Here is a 19,902-nt window from a genome sequence, read left to right as displayed (position 1 = left end):
CTCTGTGCGTGCTGTGTTCTGCTGGTGGCTGCTCGTCCACGTTGGGGCAGTGGATGGTCACAGTGCTTTAGAGGGGGCTGGTGTGTCTTGTGGCACTGCAGCTGTGGTACCCTGCACAGAAATAGCAACTGCTGCTAGAAAAGCTGTGCAAGGCGAGCTTTGTCCGTGGTTTGTTGGCTCTTTCCCATAGGAGTTTGTCACTCTGTGTCACTCGAAGGCTTTTGGTGTGGTCGGTGGCACAGGGGATGGCACAGGGGTGGCACAGGGGTGGCACAGGCCTGGCACAGGGGTGGCACAGGGATGGCACATGGGGTGGCACAGGGGTGGCACAGGCCTGGCACAGGGGGTGGCACAGGGAGGGCACAGGGATGGCACAGGGGTGGCACAGGCCTGGCACAGGGGGTGGCACAGGGAGGGCACAGGGATGGCACAGGGGTGGCACAGGCCTGGCACAGGGGTGGCACAGGGATGGCACAGGGGTGGCACAGGCCTGGCACAGGGGTGGCACAGGGAGGGCACAGGGGTGGCACAGGCCTGGCACATGGGGTGGCACAGGGGTGGCACAGGGGTGGCACAGGGGTGGCACAGGGGTGGCACAGGCCTGGCACAGGGGGTGGCACAGGCCTGGCACAGGGGGTGGCACAGGGGTGGCACAGGGGGTGGCACAGGGGTGGCACAGGCCTGGCACATGGGGTGGCACAGGGGTGGCACAGGGGTGGCACAGGGGTGGCACAGGCCTGGCACATGGGGTGGCACAGGCCTGGCACAGGGGGTGGCACAGGGGTGGCACAGGGATGGCACAGGGGATGGCACAGGGGTGGCACAGGGATGGCACAGGCCTGGCACAGGGGTGGCACAGGGATGGCACAGGGGTGGCACAGGGGTGGCACAGGCCTGGCACAGGGGTGGCACAGGCCTGGCACAGGCCTGGCACAGGCCTGGCAGAGGGGGTGGCACAGGCCTGGCACAGGGGTGGCACAGGCCTGGCACATGGGGTGGCACAGGCCTGGCACAGGGGTGGCACAGGCCTGGCACATGGGGTGGCACAGGCCTGGCACAGGGGTGGCACAGGGGTGGCACAGGGTCTGCCAGGGGAGCCGCACGTGTGCGTGTTGTTGGAGGCGCTGTGTGTGTTCATGCCGGTGCTGCTTGGGCCGTCACTCCCGTCCTGTTGTCTTTACCTTCCCTCCCGGCCCTCCCCGTGTGTGCTGCTCTCCTTACAGCCATTATAACCCTCTTGTCTTTCCTGGCTCATCCCTCTGGCCCCAGCCCCTCCCTCTGGCCGAGCCCTGTGGGCTGTAACCCAAGAGGAGCTCCGGATACAGTAAATAGTCCTTTCACTCGTGCAGCAGAATTGCTCCAGACGTTTCTATTGATTTTCACTGGACTTAAAGCTTCACCTTTTTCTCTAATCATCCCATAATAGCTTTAGTATGAACAATCAGGTACAAATTGCCATAAATCTCTGCAGCATCCCCTCCGTTCACACGTGCTCTCCTACTCATTGTCTGCTCATTCCTCACAGCTTCTTTTATTTTCTTTCTGTCCTCATCCTTTTCTTCCTGCCTTCCCCCCGTTGTGCTGAGGTTTCTTTAGATACACACAGAGTATACCTTGCACTTGTTAGTTATTTCTTGGAAAACTTTTCTTTATGTAACAAAAATTTAAGACTTGACATTGAGCTCTGTAGTACCCACCCACATTGCAGGGTAGACATGTTTTCAAAACTCCTGGATTTTTCCTAGGATTTCACAGTTCCAGCAGATTCAGGGGGAAGGTGATAACCAGGAGCATCATAAAAGGTTTGCCTTGAGCTGAGGGTGTTGGATCTGTGTGGAATTGATGGGGAGCTGCTCAGAGCAGGGCTGTGTTTCTCTGGGCTCAGGCTGAGGCCAGGGTGGTGGGACAGTGATTGCTCCATTGAGCTGGATCCTGCCTCCCCCTGCAGAGTCTGGCTCTGAAATGATCAGGTCTGCACACACACCTCTGCTCTGGTGTGCAGGAGACCTGAGGGAGTGACACAGCTTGGAAACTGGGGGCAGGAGAGAGGAGAACTCCTCTGTGGAGGTCAGTTTGGGGTACAGGAGAGTTGTTTGAAAGCTGTATTATGATTTTTTTACACGTAATATTGTTGTTATAAGTATACATTGCAAAGGTTTAAAGCTTTCTTTATCCAGGCTTTTCATCTGCAGTGGGGAAAACAACTGGGGCACTAGAATTCCCTCAATGAGGGGAGAGAAAAGGGGAAAAAAAAGAAGAAAGAGGAAAAAAAATATCCCATCAGCATCAGGGGACAGGCGTAGGTTTTTGTAATAAAGATTCCTAGGATGTTTTCCTTGGGCAGGCAAAGAGTAATAGCCAGTTTTCAGGTTTGTGAGAGGCCTGGGCAGTCTCAGTGCTGCTACAGCCCTGTGTTGCCTCTGACACAACAGCAGGGAACAGCAGCTGAAGGATAACACGTTCCAGAGCAATGGATTCCTTTGCAATGCCCCATGTGTTGGCCTTCCAGTGTGGCTGGCTAGAGCTTGGAGCAGAGGCTGGATTCAGGGCTTGATGGTGTGGAAAAGCCTCTCTGGTGAGGCTGGAGCAGCCCCAGCACAGCTCCCAGCCCTTGGAGCAGCTGTGATGCCATGTCTGCTGAGAACTGCAGGGATGCAGCAGCACTGGGGGGAGTTCACAGAATGGTTTCTCTTCTCTCAGGCCTTGGTGTGGTCTGCAGTAAATTGAGATTGATTGGATGTTATTTTTCCTCTTGCTAATGTAATCCATTAGCCTGGCACATGCATAATCAGTTTAGAGCACAGTTAACTGGATGTAATCGAGTTCTTCCCTGCCTGCTGGAGAAAATCCTCTCCAGATGCTGCTGGGTGAGAGCACACACTGGGCTTATCACACACAATCCTCCTTATTCTGCTGCTTTTGCCATTTTTTTCCTAAATCACATGTTGTTGGCTGCTTACATTGCCCAAGTGCCACTTCTGTCAGTGCTATTTGCTGCCAGAAAATGTGATCTGGAGACACTTGTCAGTCTGTAGTGGGGTGAAGCTTTCAGTCTCCTGCAGCACTCCAGTGCCAGGGGAGCAGGTCCAGTCTTCTGCTGCCATCTCTGTCCTGCACCTTGCAACAGCTTCTGTCAGGTCTGTTCCCTGCCAGGGGCGAGGGGACAGCAGTGGCAAAACACTGGAAGGGTCTGGTAACCTTTCCTTCACTTTTGTGTGCTCCAAGTTCCTTGCTGTCCTCCCAGAATTGTGTGGCAAGAGTGGAAATCCTTTTATTTTATCAGCACTTGCTGGGGGAATGTGGTGCCTGTGCCTCTCCTCTGCCTCAGGGGTGGGTTTATATCCCAGGGAATTCCCTGGAAGCAGGAGCAGCACTGCCAGTGCATGGCTTTGCATTTCTGAGGTGGATGTTGAGGGGTGGGTTTATATCCCAGGGAATTCCCTGGAAGCAGGAGCAGCACTGCCAGTGCATGGCTTTGCATTTCTGAGGTGGATGTTGAGGGGTGGGTTTATATCCCAGGGAATTCCCTGGAAGCAGGAGCAGCACTGCCAGTGCATGGCTTTGCATTTCTGAGGTGGATGCTGAGGGGTGGGTTTATATCCCAGGGAATTCCCTGGAAGCAGGAGCAGCACTGCCAGTGCATGGCTTTGCATTTCTGAGGTGGATGTTGTGCCTTGAGGTGGATGCTGGGTTTGAAGACCCCCTTCCCCTGGTGTGTGCTGGGTGGGTGACAGGGGCTGTGAGCTGGGGCAGTCTGGAGCAGCAGCCAGGTGTGTCCTCGTGAGCACAGAGCTGACACCAGGCGTGGAGCACAGCAGCGTTCACACATCTGGAAGGGGTTGGGCACGAGTTCCCAGCCTCTGTGCACAGGTGGAGTTCCAGAAGGAATTAATCTGCTTGAGACAGAGCCAGGTTTGGACATTTCCTACAACTTCCTGACAATCTCTAGTTCAGAATGTGCAGCTCAGAAGAAGTTTAAACAAAGAAGCACTGAAGAAACACACTGCTGGCCAGACTGCCAGCAAGTGCCTTCAATGAGTTCATTCAGTGTCTTCCTTTTCAGTGCTTCCAAGTGCTGAGTTCACTTTTTTAGGGAGCAGGGAGTCTGAAGGAGAGGGTTTGGGTTACATGGTGCCATGCACAGAGGCTCTTTGTTAGCTGGAGATGAGGAGTGTGCAGGAAAAGGACTCTTTAATATCAGTGCTGGTGGTGCTGGTGGTGGTGGGACTGTGGATCTGTGCTGACTTGGACAGAAAGGAAGGAGGATGTGCAGAAAGCCTCAGTCCCACCATAGAGCAGCATTGCCCCATCAGGCCTCTCCCACAGCAGCTTGTGTCTCCTTTACCAGCCACAGCATTCTCAAAGAGACTTACTGGAAAATCCCAAAAAGGTCTGAGTCCCAGAGGATGCATGGAATATTGTATGAGATGTAGCTACAGAATGATGGTGGTGATAATGTATTCAAATGCAATGTCCTTCTATAATAGAACCAGGCAGAAGGAAAACCTTCTGTGATAGTTGCTGACTTTGAAGTTAAAATTATGTGAAAATGGGTGAGCTACTGTTGGATGCAGCAAAGGCTGTGATGTGTGTGGGTCACAGAGGAGTTACCAAAAAGTACCTTAGGGGTGCCTGTGTTAAATGTAACAAGCCCTGAGAAAGCAGAGCAGGGGAACATGGCCAAAGTCCACAGCAAGTCCAGTGTGATCAAATAGGAAAGAATTGCATGTGGAGGTAGGGAAAGAGAAGAAGGCTGTGTTACAGGGAGGGGAAGGAGGAGAGAATTCTTCTCATGTGTTTGAGAGCAGAATTGAAAGGTTCCTCTGTATGGAGGATAAATCCTGAAGGTGGTGGAGCCATGAAGGAAAAGTCCCTGACTTAGCAGGACTGTGCTCAGCAGAGTTCTGGAGGAGCCCACGGGAGGGGACAGGGCTCCTGGCAGAACTGTGGGCCAGAAACTGCAAAGCATGGAGTCAGCAGATTGATAGAAACTGGGATAGAAAAGTCCTAGGAGGCATGTGGGTTAGGAAGGGGAAAGCAGACATTTGGAGGAGAGTCTCTTGCAGCACTGTCAGTTGTGTGAAGGGACCAGGCAGGGCTGGACTGGGGGCAGGGGATAACCAGGGGCTTTGGTAAGATTCTTCATGAACTCACTGGGGAAGAGGTCTGGGCAGGGCTGGGGAGGTTGAGAGAGGATGAGAGACAGAAGGTAAAATAAAAATAACTTCCCACAATGGAGAGAAAAGATTGAAAGGATATAGGGCGTTTCTGTGTTTGTAAGTGATCCAAAAATGGAGTTAAAAGCAAGCTGCATTTGGATTGGTGTGAATTAGTCTTGCCCTAATTCTGCAGTAAGGTCAAGCTGAGATTCCTCTCACCCCAAAACTTGGCTGACAGATGTTCCCTGTAGGACTCCAGTGCAGGAGGGCTCTGGGGACCAGGCACCTGCCCAAGGGCTCTGTTTGGAGCTGGGCTCATTCAGTTCTGAAACACCCAGATGATGTTGTGGGCAAAAGGAGATGTGTTTGGGTTTTGATTTTTATCACACACTTCCTCCCATCTCTGCCTTTTAAGGTTCTTGGGGTAACGCTGCTCACAGAAAGTCTGTCGTGCTCATTAGGAGATTTAGAGCTTTGTTAACTCTGGTTTACTCACTGTCTGCCTTCAGTGTGTTTTGGCTTCATTTTTGCAAGTTTATCTCTTGGAATGCAGATGCAGCATCAGAGCTGTGAATTACACTCTTGAGCAGCACAAATTGTGCCTGAAGCCCATTTAAATTACAGCATATGAAGGACTTTGAGCTGATTTCCTGCAAGGTTTAAGACAAATTCCAGTGGCAGCTTCACAAGGGAAATAAATACTTATTGAAGTCTCCCTACAAAGTTGTTTTTAAAGATGGTCTCCAAAACCTTTAATTGAATCTGCATCCTCTAGTCTTGGATAAACTCGTAATGAAAGGATCTGAGCTGCCAGTGTGGGAAGGATGGACCCTTACCATGCAGCACCTTTGGTCCTGTTGGGATTGACAGGAACTGGGGTACAAAAAGCTCTCCGTGTCAGTTTAACCCTTTGAGACACCTGCTCCATGGGGTTTCAGTTCCTCTGAGTGACAGATTTCTCCATGGCATCACCTGGCATTAAAAGATGTTTTTCCCTTCCTTTAGGTATTGAATGCCAAAGTCTGTTAGTACAGGCTCACAGAACTTTTCCTTTCTCTGCACTGCTTTTTGAAAGGTTGGAATCAGAACTGCTGAGAGCACACAGCATCTCTTGCTCTGTGTTTTATTTATGGCCTCTGTCACTTAGGGTTTTCTTTCAAGTTTTCCAGTAAGTGCTGAGCCATGTGCAGCCAGCAGCTTAATAAAGAAACCACCCTGTAAAAGCAACGTAAATAACAAAGGAGGGAGAGTGCAGCTGGAGCAGGAGCCCTGGTCACACAGCAGGGCCAGGAGCTCCCAGAACACGGGGCTAAAAGCCCTCGGTCAGACAGGGTTTACAATTCAAAATATGTGGGAGAATGGGCTGCAAAACCCAGCTAAACAAACCAAACAAAGGGAAAAAATCAAACAGAAAAACGCCTTGTCAAGCTTCTTTGTGATCTATGTATCTGAGTTTTTCCTGGCTTCTGTGGCAGCAGGAGTGTGTCCCAGTGTCCATTCACCTGGCTGGTGTCACCCAAACTGGTGCCCTTTGCTGTCCCAAGGGCTGGCAGCTCACAGCCTCTTGTCCTGGGCTGGAGCCCAGAGCTGCTGGCGTTTTAGTCTGCCCAGCTGCTGGCCCAGGTGGATTCCTCAACACAGGCAAAAAGCCTCGAAGCCCTCAGGCTGCTCTCAGCTCCTTTGCTGGCCGGGCTGGGTCAGGTTTTGCTGCCTGGGCAGCAGTTCTGCAGCTGTAGGCTCGCTGGCGACGACCTCGCTAAATAATGGATGGGCTTTCATTAGCATCCATCTCTGACAGGGGCTGCTTGGAAGGGCAGGAGGGGCCCTCGAGGTGCTTTCCCCACGCTGTTCTGTGTGCCCTGGCAGGGAGGGCTGGTTTCTGTCTGGCTGTGCCAGTGCACTGGGCTGCAGGACACTGTGTCATCCTTCTCCAGCTTTAACTGAGCTGTTCCTAAAGAAACTCTTGAAACAAAGTCCCCAGAACTGCTATGGAAGCACTTGGGAGGTTCTGTGTTTGCTATCTCATAGGGAATTCATTCAATTACAATCAATAATGTATGCACGATACATAACTTAATCCCATAATGGGCTTTTTCCCCTCCTTGCCAGTCGTAAAAGTCCTGCTCCTGTGCTGTGACGTGGGCAGCCAGGTTCTGCAAGTCAAATTAGGCAATAAGTTGTACTTGTGCAACAGGTTCTCTGCAAGCGGAGCCTTGGGCTAAGGCTGGCGGGGCCGTGGTGAGGCTGGCTGCAGCTGCTGCAGATCCCGGGCTGCAGGAGCAGTGGCACAGGGCAGGGCTGGGTGCCTGCGCCCGGGCTGCGGGCAGAGCCCAGCACATCTAGCAGGGAGCTGCCTGCACCGAGCAGCGCGCTGTTCCAGCGCCCGGGTTTCCCCTGTGTCCTGGAGATCACCCCGGGACTTCTCCTGCTGCTGGGCTGGCCGTGGCTCGGCTGGCTGTGCAGCGGCTGCTGTGTCCGGGCCAGCTCTGGGCTGCAGAGGAGGTGGGGGCTGCCTGCAGGAGACTGGGATGTCCTGCTTTAACTGAGGAGGATATAAATGCCCGACTTGTATCGCTGCCTTTGCTCTCAGCAGACCTGCAGGATGTGCTCGGGGTGATGGACATTCCCGTCTGGGTTCCACCCCCAGGTGCAGCAGCTGGGGTTCTGTGAGCCAGTTCTTGCCCCTGGGCTGACTGCTGCCCCTCGCTGGGGCACTACAGCCCCACCTCACCCACTCCCTGGGCTCCGAGGGATGGATACAGAGAGAATCACCTGGGGAAGTTTCTGGCAGCAGCAACAAAGCCTGTCTCCACAGAGGGGAGGCTAATTACACAGCTAATTAATCCAACAGATGTCACTTTAAATGCCTGTTTCTTTGTGATTCTGTTGCACACATCACGCTGGTTAAACAGACTTCATGGGCCCCGTTCAGAATGCCTGTGCAGGCTGCCGGGGAGAGCCCGGGGTGTCCCGTTCCACAGGGAGCAGCGAGTCCCCGGCAGCTGCTCTGTGCACAGCCTGCCCTTGGGGGAGCGCCGTGCGGCAGCTCTGCTGAGCCAAAAACTGCAATAGCAGCTGGGAGCCTTGGAGGCATTGTTTACATTCTTGCTGCCAGCGCAGGGCTGAGGCAGAGGGGACCCCATCCTGCCTCATCAGCTCTGCCTGACATCACGAAAAGAGAGTCTGGAAACCTGAGCTGCTCTGGTGAGGTCAGCAGTTCAGACCCGAGGTGGTGGAGGGCACAGAGTGCTGTCTGTCTGTCTGTCTGCCTGAGGTGAATGTGGTCTGTCTGGTTCCTGCAGCATCAGGAGGGCTCCCTGCTCTGCCTCCTCAGCAGGGAGGCAGAATGAACATTTCTTCAATATTTTAAGCAAGTCTTTTCTCCTGAAGGCAGAGCCGTGGCACGATGGTCCTGCAGAAGAAGGGAGCAGCTCATATCCTTGTGTGGAGCTGCTCCTGTGTGCTGGACATCAGTGGTCACTGTGTGACAGCTCTTGCCAGCCTCTGCTGAGCCTCCCCCTGTTCAGCAGCAGGGGAATGGGGACAGCTGTGGCACACTGGTGTCAGTGCTGGTTTATCAGTGTTTGTTGTCTGTATCCCCCTTGTGTGGCTCTGCAGGCTGAGAACACGTGTCCATCACCTGTGCTCAGGTACTGTCACACTGCCAGGCCATGTCTCCATGGAGCTCTGGGCTGGGGAAACATCCCATATTCTGTGTGTCTGCTCTGCTGCCTCAGCCTTTTATTCTCCTGGGCTCCTGGAGGAGTTGATGGTTCCTGCATCTCAGTGAGCAGATTCCTTCTTGACACAGCGGGCTCGGACAGCACTGGGCTGCAGAGTGGGACCAGGGCCCCCACTGTGTGCTGTGGGGAGCTGCTGGGATGGAAATGCAGCCCCAGCACTCTGGGAGTCCCCATGAGAGTGCTGGAGGCAGGGGCTGAGCTGTCTGGTACAGCTGGGGGGAAGAGCATCTTCCTGGGGTCTCAGCATCCGCGGCGAGTCGCAGTTGGCGGCTTGATTCAGTGTAATGGATGTGTGCTCATTTCCCACAGCTGATGAGGATTATATCAGCTTGGTTTAACAGTCTCATTTGCTGCTCCCAGTGCACACTTGTTTTAATGCGTTTCAGTTAATGAGGTAGAAGAGAGAATGAGGTGTTACTGTTTATGTACAGACAGCGAGGCTGTGCCGAGGGCTCTGGAGCCCGGCAGTCCCTGCCCAGCGCTCTCCAAGGGACAGCATTAGCTGGCATTTATAGAAAATTTATTGGCTGTGGTTTATCCAGGTAAAACTTCTCCCAGTGGTGCAGGCTTCCCTCTCCTGCCTACCTTATGCTTTACTGCAAGCTACAAGCCACGTTGGCAGCAGGGGTGTCTGCGGGCTGAGGCACCGCTGTGGAACATCACAGAACAACACAACGTGTGTGGTGTGGGCAGAGCTGCTGCCTCTACCTGGGTAAACAGTTCCCGTGTGCCCCGAGGGGTTTATGGCCGGGACACTCCATGCTCTCATTGTTCCAGTGCTGTGGTGTTTTCACTGGGGTCAGGGCCGTGCAGTGCCAGGCCCTGTGGGTCGGTTCCTTCACTGGCACCCCGGGGTGTTACCTGCTGTGTCCCCTGCAGAGGAGCTGTGCTGTGCCCAGGTGTGACATGGGCACCAGAGTCCTGACCAGAGGGACTCTGCCCTCCCAGAAAACTGCTTGTTCTTGTGCTGATGGTGAATATTTGCCATGGGCTGGGCTGGAGCTGCATCCCATGTCCCCAGGGGTGCTTGGTGCCAGTGGATGGCCAAGGCCACTGCCTGCATCCGTGCTGGCCCAGGGCCAGGCTGGCACCAGGGCTGGCAGCAGCCGGGGCCGTGCACGCCGTGCTGCTTTGAGGGTGAAGCTGCTGCTGGTTTAAGCGGGAATTAAACAATTACTGCGCCTTAGCTCTCCCCACCTCCGGTGGATTGACTCTATAAATTGTCAGCCTGTTGACATTTTAATGTGAATTATGTCATATGGTATCCCCTTTGATTCCAGCATGCCTTAGTTTGTAAATACACGAGCTCTCAAAGGGCTGTGGTTAGTGCACACGCGAGGCCTCGGGGCTTTTGGTGGGGAAGGAGAGCAGCGCTCGCCTGGCGGCTGCTCCAGGGCTGGCAGGGCAGCCACAGAGCCAGAGCTGTGCCTGGGGCAGGGCACGGGGCTGGCACAGCACCCACAGAGCCAGAGCTGTGCCTGGGGCAGGGGCTGGGGCTGGCACAGCACCCACAGAGCCAGAGCTGTGCCTGGGGCAGGGGCTGGGGCTGGCACAGCACCCACAGAGCCAGAGCTGTGCCTGGGGCAGGGCACGGGGCTGGCACAGCACCCACAGAGCCAGAGCTGTGCCTGGGGCAGGGCACGGGGCTGGCACAGCACCCACAGAGCCAGAGCTGTGCCTGGGGCAGGGCACGGGGCTGGCACAGCACCCACAGAGCCAGAGCTGTGCCTGGGGCAGGGGCTAGTACAGCACCCACAGCTCTGAGCTGTGCCTGGGGCAGGGACTGGGGCTGGCACAGCACCCACAGAGCCAGAGCTATGCCTGGGGCAGGGCACGGGGCTGGCACAGCACCCACAGCTCTGAGCTGTGCCTGGGGCAGGGCACGGGGCTGGCACAGCACCCACAGAGCCAGAGCTGTGCCTGGGGCAGGGGCAGGTACAGCACCCACAGCTCTGAGCTGTGCCTGGGGCAGGGCTGCACTGCCCAGTGCCCAGGGATCACCAGCCATGCTGCCCTGAGTGCTCGTGGCACGTGTCGTCACGCAAATGAGAATTTTGGGGCAGTTGGGGTAACTGGAGTTACACCTGCAATTTCAGTTAAAGGGCTTTAGCCCTGTTACCTCCTCCCACCTTTCTGCTGTGGGTGGATGCTGCTCCTGCCAGAGGTTGTGTTGCCTCTGTTGTGGTTTTTCATTGCAGGGGTCAGTACACCCTGCTGGAGCTGACCAGTGCTGCCTCCAAAGGTTTGTCCTTGACCCCTGTGTCTGCAGGCTGCCCACTGGGTTGCAGAGCCAGGATGGCTAAAACCAGTGGGGCTGGATTTTCCCAGGGGTTTCTGTAGCTGGGAAGGCAGAGTGGATGCAGGCACACGTGAACAGAGCACCAAGGGCAGAGATGTTCATCCTCTCAGCTTTGCTCTCTTTGCCTCACTGGGCTCCTGCTCTCTGTGTTCTCCATTGCTGCAGTCTGTCTTGGAGGGAATAGCTGCAACTGGTGCTCAGAGCCATTCTGTTCTCGTGTAGGTCCCTCTGCAGAATTGCACCACAGTTGAATCAGAGTTTAGATACACAGAGGAAATAGAGAGCAGCAAACCCAGGTGTTCCTAGGCTGCAGAATCCATGGGCCAGACAGTTGTGCTGCTGGTGTGTCCTTCCTGCTGGAAGCCATGACGTGCCCAGGGGCTGCAGAGGTTCCCACTTGAATCTGGAGCAGGCTGTGCTTGGCAGGTTTCTTCTCCCCAGGAGCTTGGTGCCTTTCCTTGCAGAGTAGTTGCTCAGGTGTCTGTGGCAAGGAGCAACTGCATAATTTTCTGTACTCAGGACACATTAGTGGCCATGAGTCTGTGGAGCCCTCACAACCTTCTAGAACACAGGAAGTAGCAGGTTGCCTTAATTCAGCCCTTTGTGTGCAGACATTATTTTGGTTCTTAATTATAAGTAGTTCCATACATATTTTTCCAGCAGGATTCTTGCCTCATTCTGTGAGTAATTATTCCATTTCTTTTTATCTTCCTCTTTCATTACATTGCCCCAGGCTTTGTCTAATACAATCCAAAGCTTTCACTGAATGAAGAATTATTTATTTTCTCACGGGCATTTCCGTGGTGCTGTGTGTTGTGTTTGTGTTTCACAGACACTTAAAGAACTTACTTTGGCAGTGCAGTGTGGGATCAGCTGGTGCTCCTGTCCTGCTCAGGTGCCCCAGAGGTGCTCTGGCTGCCCAGCCCTGCTGGTTTTCACCTCAGCTGCAAGACTCCAGCAGTATTTTGTATTTCCTCTTTCTGCTTCCATTCTGTCATATTAGTCCATCACACCATCCTTTAGTTTTCCTTCCTCCCTTATCTTGAAAACTCCTTGCTGTGGACTGTGGCAAAGGATGAGGTGGCTCTTTTATTTTCTGTGGATCTCTGTTGGCTCCTGCAAGGGGAGGTTGTGTCCTCCTTGGCATTGGTACTGATATTCTTCAATTTATGGAGAGCATTGAAAAACTGTCTTGTGCATTGCTGTTAGTGTTTTTGGTGTTCTGCTGGGAGTTGAGGTGCTGTGAGAAGTTATAAAGAAGCAGTATGGAAACAAGGAGAGCTTCAGTCCATCACTCTTCCCTGGAGATGGAAGAAGCAATAAATCCCGGGCGAGGGGAGTTCATCTGTGTCCGAGTGCTTTATTAACTAGCCTGAGCTCAGGCTGCCTGGCTGTGCTGCTCCCCTGCCCCCATGGCTTCATGGCATTAGTACAGCAGTCCCTGGCTGCACGTGGGGTCCCTGCTGTCCCCTGTCCTGCTGGGAGGGACCTCACCCCGTGCTGGGGCACCTGCAGCCGGGCAGGGCAGGAGGGACTGCACACCTGGGTGCCCAGGTGAGGGGCAGGGCACAGAGTGCCAGTCTGACACTGCTCAGGCTGTTCCTTCAGAGACCCACTTCATGTGGGGGGAAATAGCATTTTAATTTCAGTCCCTAAGGCAGGCTCCACACACACAGAGGGTTTGGGTGCCGTCTGAGCTGCTCTATCAACACCAGAGCCAGGAGTGTGTTCCACAGAGCCTGTGCTGCTCCAGAGAGCCCTGCTGTAACTCAGGGATCATTCCTGGGGCTGCTGGAGGAAACCCAGCATCGGGGGATGGAGAGCCCCAGCCTGGCTCTGTGCTGCAGAAAGCCTCTTCAATCACTCAGCAGCTACACAATTACAATATGGACAACAGATTTCGATCCTGCTGTCTTTCCAGGTTCCCCCCAGACCTTTTGATTACATAATTTACTTTTTATCCAGTGTTTTTCGATATTCCCAGGCTGCTCTAGTTCACCTGAGTGTTCACAGCTTAGCAGCTCACACTGAACTGATTATTTTCAAGTAGATGTATAAAATATGTTGTAAAGGTCTGGGCAGTGGCATTGTGAGGCCTGCTTATGGTTACTGTCTTCAGTTGTTTTTTCCCTATTTGTTTTCCTGACCCTGGAAAACATGAGGCTCCCTGAATTCCTCAGCTTCTGCCTGTCCCAGCACTGAGAAAGGAGGGGCTGGAAGCCCTGAGCCTCTTCTTTGGAGATGTTGCTGCATTCTGGCACCATTTTTTTTTTCTTTTTTCATCCCTTCATCTTATTGCTGTCCATACAGTGCTTTGCAGGCAAAAGTGCAGCTTTTCCACTGTGTTTCTCCAGGGATGACAGCACCCTTGGAAATATGAGGTGACAAACCTGTGCTTTCCTGAGGATCAGAGTGTCCCTAGTGCAGGCTTTGGTTGAGCTCTGGCTGCTCCACGGGAGCTGCTGGGTGAGGCTGGCTCTGGGGGACATCCCTCACTGCTGGCTGCTCACAGCACAGGGCACTGTGTCAAGTGTGTTGGTTCCCTTGGCCACAGCAGCACAGGTGAGCAGCACAGCACAGGTGAGCAGCACAGGTGCACAGCACAGGTGAGCAGCCCAGCAAGGTGAGCAGCACAGGTGAGCAGCACAGGTGCACAGCACAGGTGAGCAGCACAGCACAGGTGAGCAGCCCAGCAAGGTGAGCAGCACAGGTGCACAGCACAGGTGAGCAGCACCTTGCCCTTGCAGGGCTGCTGTGGGTCCTGTGGTGGAGCCAGGCAGGCAGGGTTGAGGCAGCAGTTCAGGGCAGCTGATAGGAAATGTGCTCTCCTGGTGCTGTGGTTTTGGCACTGTAATTATAGGATCGATACTCACACTCCTGTGTGCATCTCCATGGGCAGCAGCTCTTGTGCCTGTGTCTCCCAGGGGAGACTTTGGGCATCTGGGAGATTCTCTGCAGCTGGAGTTGTAATGGCCCAAGAGTGGATTTCCTGTGCTGGCAAGTCTTTGCAGCACAGCTGTGGGAGAGGAGAGAGCTGGGTGCTGCAGGAGAGTGCCCAGCTCAGCCAGACCTGGCACTTTCCCCTCTGGGTGCCCCAGGTGTGCAAGGGGCACCTGTGCTGCTGGAGTTAGGTACTGCAGCTGGAGAGCAGCACCACTGGCTGCTCTCCTCCCTCCCTGGAGAGCCCTTCAGCCAGCATCCCTCTGTTTGCCCTGCACTGGGAGGGGCTGGCTCCCTGCACTTTGTCCTTCCTCGGGGCGTGGGGAGGAATCCTCCCTGGGAGGAGTCTCAGTGGAGCTCTTGGCTGTCGGCTGTCCCCAGACAGGTTTGCATCTTCAGGCATCTCTTCCAAGAATGATTAATTAGTGCTTGCAGGTCTGTTGCACAATGAAGAAGGTGTGGGGGATGTGATTACAAGTCCAGCCTTTCTTGGCACTTGCTTTCTGTGAAGCTGTGCTGTTCCCTGCCCACAGAGCCCGTGGGGCTGTGGGTGTGCAGGGATGCTGCTCCTCAGGGCAGCATAAGCAATGGCCTTGTCAGAGCTCTCCAGGCCCCGTGCAGGAGTTGGTGTGGAGCCAGGCAGGAGCTGGGGCTGTGCCTCCCCCTGGGCTTTAGCCCCTCCTCATTAAGCAGATCCGGGCTATTGATTGGGAGCTTGTGTTTGGAAGAGTCTTACTTACTCTATGCATTATCTTGACAGATTGATCAGACCTGATTGAGAACCTCTTAAAGGAACGAACAGCTGTAATGGGAAAGTTGGACTCTGTCATCCGTTAGGATGATTCTGGGAGCGAGAAGAACGAGGCTGACATCTTGGAGCAATTGTATTTACAATTAACATGGCTGAAAACGATTGCCTCTATTGATCCCCCCTTCCTGCAATTACAGCCCCATTGTTTACATTCCAGCACTTCAGTTATAAAAAGGAAATTCAATAATTATTGCATTATTTAAAGTTAAAGTGCCACAGAGTTTGCTGGCTATGCTTGCTGGTTGATTTAACGTTCAGTAAAATCCATGCTGAGCTCTCCATCCTTAGGCTGAGCAATATTTGGCTTTTAATGAGGCTTCAAGGGCTGGTGGAGCAAACCCCATTTGCTGGGTTGCTTTTGGGTTTGTGGGGAAGCCCAGAACCTTGCAGCATGGCTAGCACCAGCCGTAGGGCTCACAGGGAGAGCACCTGAGGTGTTGATTGCCAGGCAGGGCTGGAGGGCTCAGGAAGTACAGGTGTGCTGGGCTATAGGCTGGGCTGTTAATGGGGCACTTGTGGCTGTTCCTCGAGCCTTTGGGGGCTTGGATTGGTACCTCAGCCTCTGTGGCAGGAGGGAGTGCTTCATTTCCAGCCTCCAGTAGGGATCACAAGGGTCAGAGAGCATTACCACAAGCTGAGCTGCAGAAACTCAGGGCAAACGAGCCTGAGCCCCACCATGGGCACTGCCCCATGCAGGTGGGATGCACAGGGCAGGAGGCTGGAGGAGGGAAGGGTCTGTAACCCTGCTCCTTTGGGAGCAAGAAACAATTCAGGGTGTTGGCTGGATATGAGAGAGCAGAAGTTCAGCTTTTGAACCTGGGTGCAGAATCAATTTTCCCCCCTTGCAGGAGGATGGGGGGAGGCTGTTGGCACTCCAGCTGTCCCCAGGTCACAGCCAGCATGTCCCCCTGTGTCCCCCTCATGTCCTCCTGTGCCCCTCTGTGTCTCCCCCATGTCCCACCGCCGCTCCCAGCTCCAGGAAATTCCAGCTGGGGCTGCAGGTGTGAAAGGAGAGCAAGATGGATTGGCCAGCCCTGACTTTTATGGAGTACTTGGAGCAGACCAGGATCAGACAGCTGCAGCCACATGACTTTCATTAAAAATTCAGATTCCTCCCTTGCAGGGCTGTGTGATTTATCTGGTGAGCACATCAGAGGCGCAGGGGGCAGAGATGTTCACGAGGTCTCTGAGGTCTGCAGCAGGTCGGGTCCCCTCTGTGGTGACCCACAGCCCCCTCCAGCTCTGCTGGAAGGTCACCTCCTGTCCCTCCCGGGGGCCTGCAGCCCTCACTGGCACCTGAAGTGTTTCTGTGCAAGGCTGTGGCTAATTACCCTGTCTGACCCTGCCCAGGAGGAGGCAGTCCCTGGGTATTCTCCTGCAGATCTGCTGGCAGGGCTGGAGTGCTTCCAGCAGCTCCTGAGCTTGGGTCATGCTCTGAGTAAACTGAGGCACTGCTGGCTCCCTGTGCTGCTCCCTGTGCTGCTCCCTGTGCTGCTCCCTGGGCTGCTCAGACATCAGTGCTGTGGAGGAGGCCAGCTCAGTGCACCTCTGCCCGTGGCGTTCGTGACCTGCAGAGCATTTTTGGCTCCTTCTTCCCCAGCTGCATCTGCCAGTTGTTTGAAATCACTGCTAGCTCTACCCATCCTAACAGAGCTGAGTGCTGAGTTCAGAGGTAGGAAAAGTGTTACATGAGGAGAAAAATCTCTTTTGGAATCATTCATTGGAATCATTGCACCGCGACTCAATAAACTTCATGCAGAAGAGATTTTTGAGTAGATAGTGGCTTAACATCTTTTAAAATTAAAAAGATGCAGAAAGGCTTAGAAATCAGATGGTGACTGTGAGCTGGAGCAGCAGCTGCAGAGGTGTTGAGGAGAGTTTGTTCCCTGTAGAGCTCAGTCTCAGTCCTGGCAGCAGTCCCAGCTCCAAGGAGCCCTGTGTGCTGTGTGCCGTGGGCTGAGGCTGGTGCAGTGTCCTGTTCAGTTCCCTGGTTGCTGTAAAGTGCAGGGTGAGGGGGCCTGAGCTGGGCAAGGAGAGGTGGTACCAGCAGGAGGTTGGTGTGGGGGATGGAGGGGGCGTGCAGTGGGTGCTGGCAGCCCTGTGAGAGCTGCAGCCTGTTGGTGCAGGACCCCCGTGTGCCCAGGGGCTGCACTCCTGAGCCCTCTGGTTTCCATCAGAGCACTCCTCTCTCTGCTTCTGATTTAGAGTGGAGCTTTGACTCACCCTGATCAATACTTAGCATGCCATGCGTGAAGAACCAGATGTTGGAAGTTTCCTGTTGTGGGAGGGAGGGGGGACACCCCCTCAGACTCACAGCAATCGATGTCTGCTGACAGAAGTTGGTTGGTTTTCCTTGGAACAATATATTCTTTTGATTTTCGAGTTGATTTGTCTTCTAACAAGGTTCTGGTTTAGTATTTTGAATTTGTTTGCTGTGACAGGGATAAATTCTCACAGGGGGAAGTTTAGCAGTGTGATGGGCAATAACTGCTTGTGTTGGGCAGCATTTCCTGCCTGCAGCAGCTCTCAGCTCAGACTGGCAGGGCCTCGTGGCTCCCCTCTGCACTGCTCCTCTGCTGCAGGGTGCTTGGCTCAGGTGCAGTGATGCTCGTGGCACCCCAGCACCACAGGCAGGTGGGGCTGACCCCAGCACAGGAGATGTTTGGGAGGAAGCAGAAGAAGAGTGTAAAGTAAGACATGTTTATTAAACCATTGAAAACAAATGTTTTCCTAAAAGCCCCTTTTAAATGAGAGCAGTGCAGACTGTGCCTCTGGTTCCAGAGAGACCATGTCCTTAATATTTCCTTGAACCTGTGGCTGGGTTTTTCTCTAATGGGTCACTGGGGGTTTCTGTGGCAGGAGCTGAGCCCGTGGGCACTCAGCAGGCTGGGATGGGGTTTGTGGGGATGTGGCTGGGGCTGGCAGGGACAGGGCTGCTGGTTCCTGGGGCCAGAACAGGGCTCAGGGCACAGCCAGGCTGGGCTGCCTGAGATGGGCACACCACTCTGGCCTTCCCTGCCTTGAGCCATTCTCTCCTTGTGGCTCAAGGAGAGGGTGAGGCATGCAAACAATAGGCAGGAGATGGGGAAGAAGTTCTTATAAGGGAAAACAGCAAAAAATCTTTTGAGGGCACCAGTGGGATTAATGCCCTCGTGGATTCTTCAAATATTACAGTGAATTTAATTAAATACATAGTGATCCCAAAAGAGGCTAGTCTAATTAGCCAGATCTAGAATACATTTATTCTCTTTCCTCACTCTTCCAATCAGAAGCCTCAGCATCAGCTCATATCCTATTTTTAATCATTCCTAGACTCAGAGGGCTCTCCTTCCTCGGTGTGAGCAAGGCACACAGCACTGGGTAATATGTGTCTTTAATCTTATCTCAGCTGTAACTGAGATAATAAGCATCAGAATTTTTTACCAGAAGGTCCTGGCTGCACGTAGGCAATATTTTTGATTGACAAACCTCAAGATCATGTCCAAATCACTGTGCTTGTGCCTCAGGCCAAGTGTGTGGTGAGGAGAGAGTTGCATGAGATGACACAAAGACCCAGGGAGATATCAGGGCTGGGCTGGAGCAGCTGGCAGGGAGCACTGCACAGCTGGACTGTGAGGTGTGGGCTGGAGCACCAAAGCCCTCACTGGGGCATCTCACCTTGTTTCACCTTGGTGTTCAGTTTTTCTCAACTAGTGACACCCCCTTACTGTGGAATTGGGAAATTCCTCCTGCTGCCCGAGGGGAAGGGACCCCAGCTGTGCTGTGGCTGTGCAGGGTGAATTCTTCCTCTGCTTCTTCCATGTCTGTGGGCTCCATGACAGGAGGTGGCTGCCTGTTTCCCCAGAGGCACAGACCCCTGTACCAGGGGGTTGCAGGTTTTGCCAGATCCTTAACTGTGGTATGATAGTGCAGCATGAGCTGTGTTGGCTGTGGGCACACAGCTGGGAGGGCACAGGGTGTTTCCAGCTGCTGGCCTCTCACGGTGGTGCCTGGCTGCATGCTCACCTTGGCTCTTCAGCCCAGGTCTCTGTCCCAGCCATCCTTCAGGGCAGGCTGCTGCTTCCTCCTGACCCAAGGGGTGAGAGCAGGATCCAGGGAGCAGAGAGCTGGGAGATGGACAGGCTGGTTCTGCTCTGCTCCATGCTCTGCTCCAGGACCTCTCTATCTGATGGCTTTGGTGTGTTCTAGGGTTGCTTTGCTTTTGCTCTTCCTAGTTTGCCATGAGAATTAACCAAATTTAATTTTAGGTTTGTAATGCAGTTGGATCCCCTCCCAGAGCAGGCTGTGTGAAGCACTGAGCTGAGTGGGTTGTGGGCAGGTGTTGGTGCTGGGTCTGGTGCTTTCCCCCACTGAGGGAGGTGATGTTGTGTGTCCCTCTGTGCTTTGTGCCCATTTCGGGGTGTTTTGGTTTTCATCTCTTCAGCAGGAGATGGTGTAACACCTTGGGATGAGCAGGCATTGTCCCACTGACCCGTGCCCACATGTGGTCCCTGAATGAATTCCCAGGTGGCAGTTGGAATCCAGGGTGGCCCAGCCCTGGATCCCGGGGGATGAAGGACACTGACAGCCTGTGCTTTGTTCTCCACAGCACCTGCAGCACCACGAGAGCGGGCTGGAAGGGGAGAGCTGCTACTACCACTGCGTGCTGTGCACCTACTCCACCAAGGCCAAGCTGAACCTGCTGCAGCACGTGCGCTCCATGAAGCACCAGCGCAGCGAGAGCCTGCGCAAGCTGCAGCGCCTGCAGAAGGGGCTGCCCGAGGAGGAGGAGGAGCTGGGCCAGATCTTCACCATCCGCAAGTGCCCGCCCGCCGAGGCTGGTGAGTGCTGGGGGCAATGGCACTGCCACTGCCTGGGGACAGCCTGGGGACAGCCTGGAGACAGCCCTGGGCATGTCCCTGCTCCTCTGCCCTGCCGAGGCTGGTGAGTGCTGGGGGCGATGCCACTGCC

The 19,902-nt window shown here is 54.2% G+C and overlaps 1 protein-coding gene across 3 annotated transcripts in view; it reads left to right on the top strand.

Moving 5' to 3' along the window:
• The window catches only part of ZFHX3 (zinc finger homeobox 3), a 125,189-nt gene that overhangs the window by 48,172 nt on the left and 57,115 nt on the right, over positions 1-19,902 (top strand). For all 3 annotated transcript variants that reach the window (XM_056500462.1, XM_056500463.1, XM_056500461.1), the window contains exon 4: positions 19,541-19,772. In XM_056500462.1, coding sequence (XP_056356437.1) covers positions 19,541-19,772 — 232 coding nt within the window. The remainder of the gene's footprint in view (positions 1-19,540; positions 19,773-19,902) is intronic.

This window comes from Oenanthe melanoleuca, chromosome 11 (genome assembly GCF_029582105.1).
Source record: "Oenanthe melanoleuca isolate GR-GAL-2019-014 chromosome 11, OMel1.0, whole genome shotgun sequence".
Lineage (NCBI taxonomy): Eukaryota > Metazoa > Chordata > Aves > Passeriformes > Muscicapidae > Oenanthe > Oenanthe melanoleuca.
The sequence above is the reverse complement of the archived record's forward strand: the minus strand, read 5'-3'. Positions and strand labels throughout refer to the sequence as shown.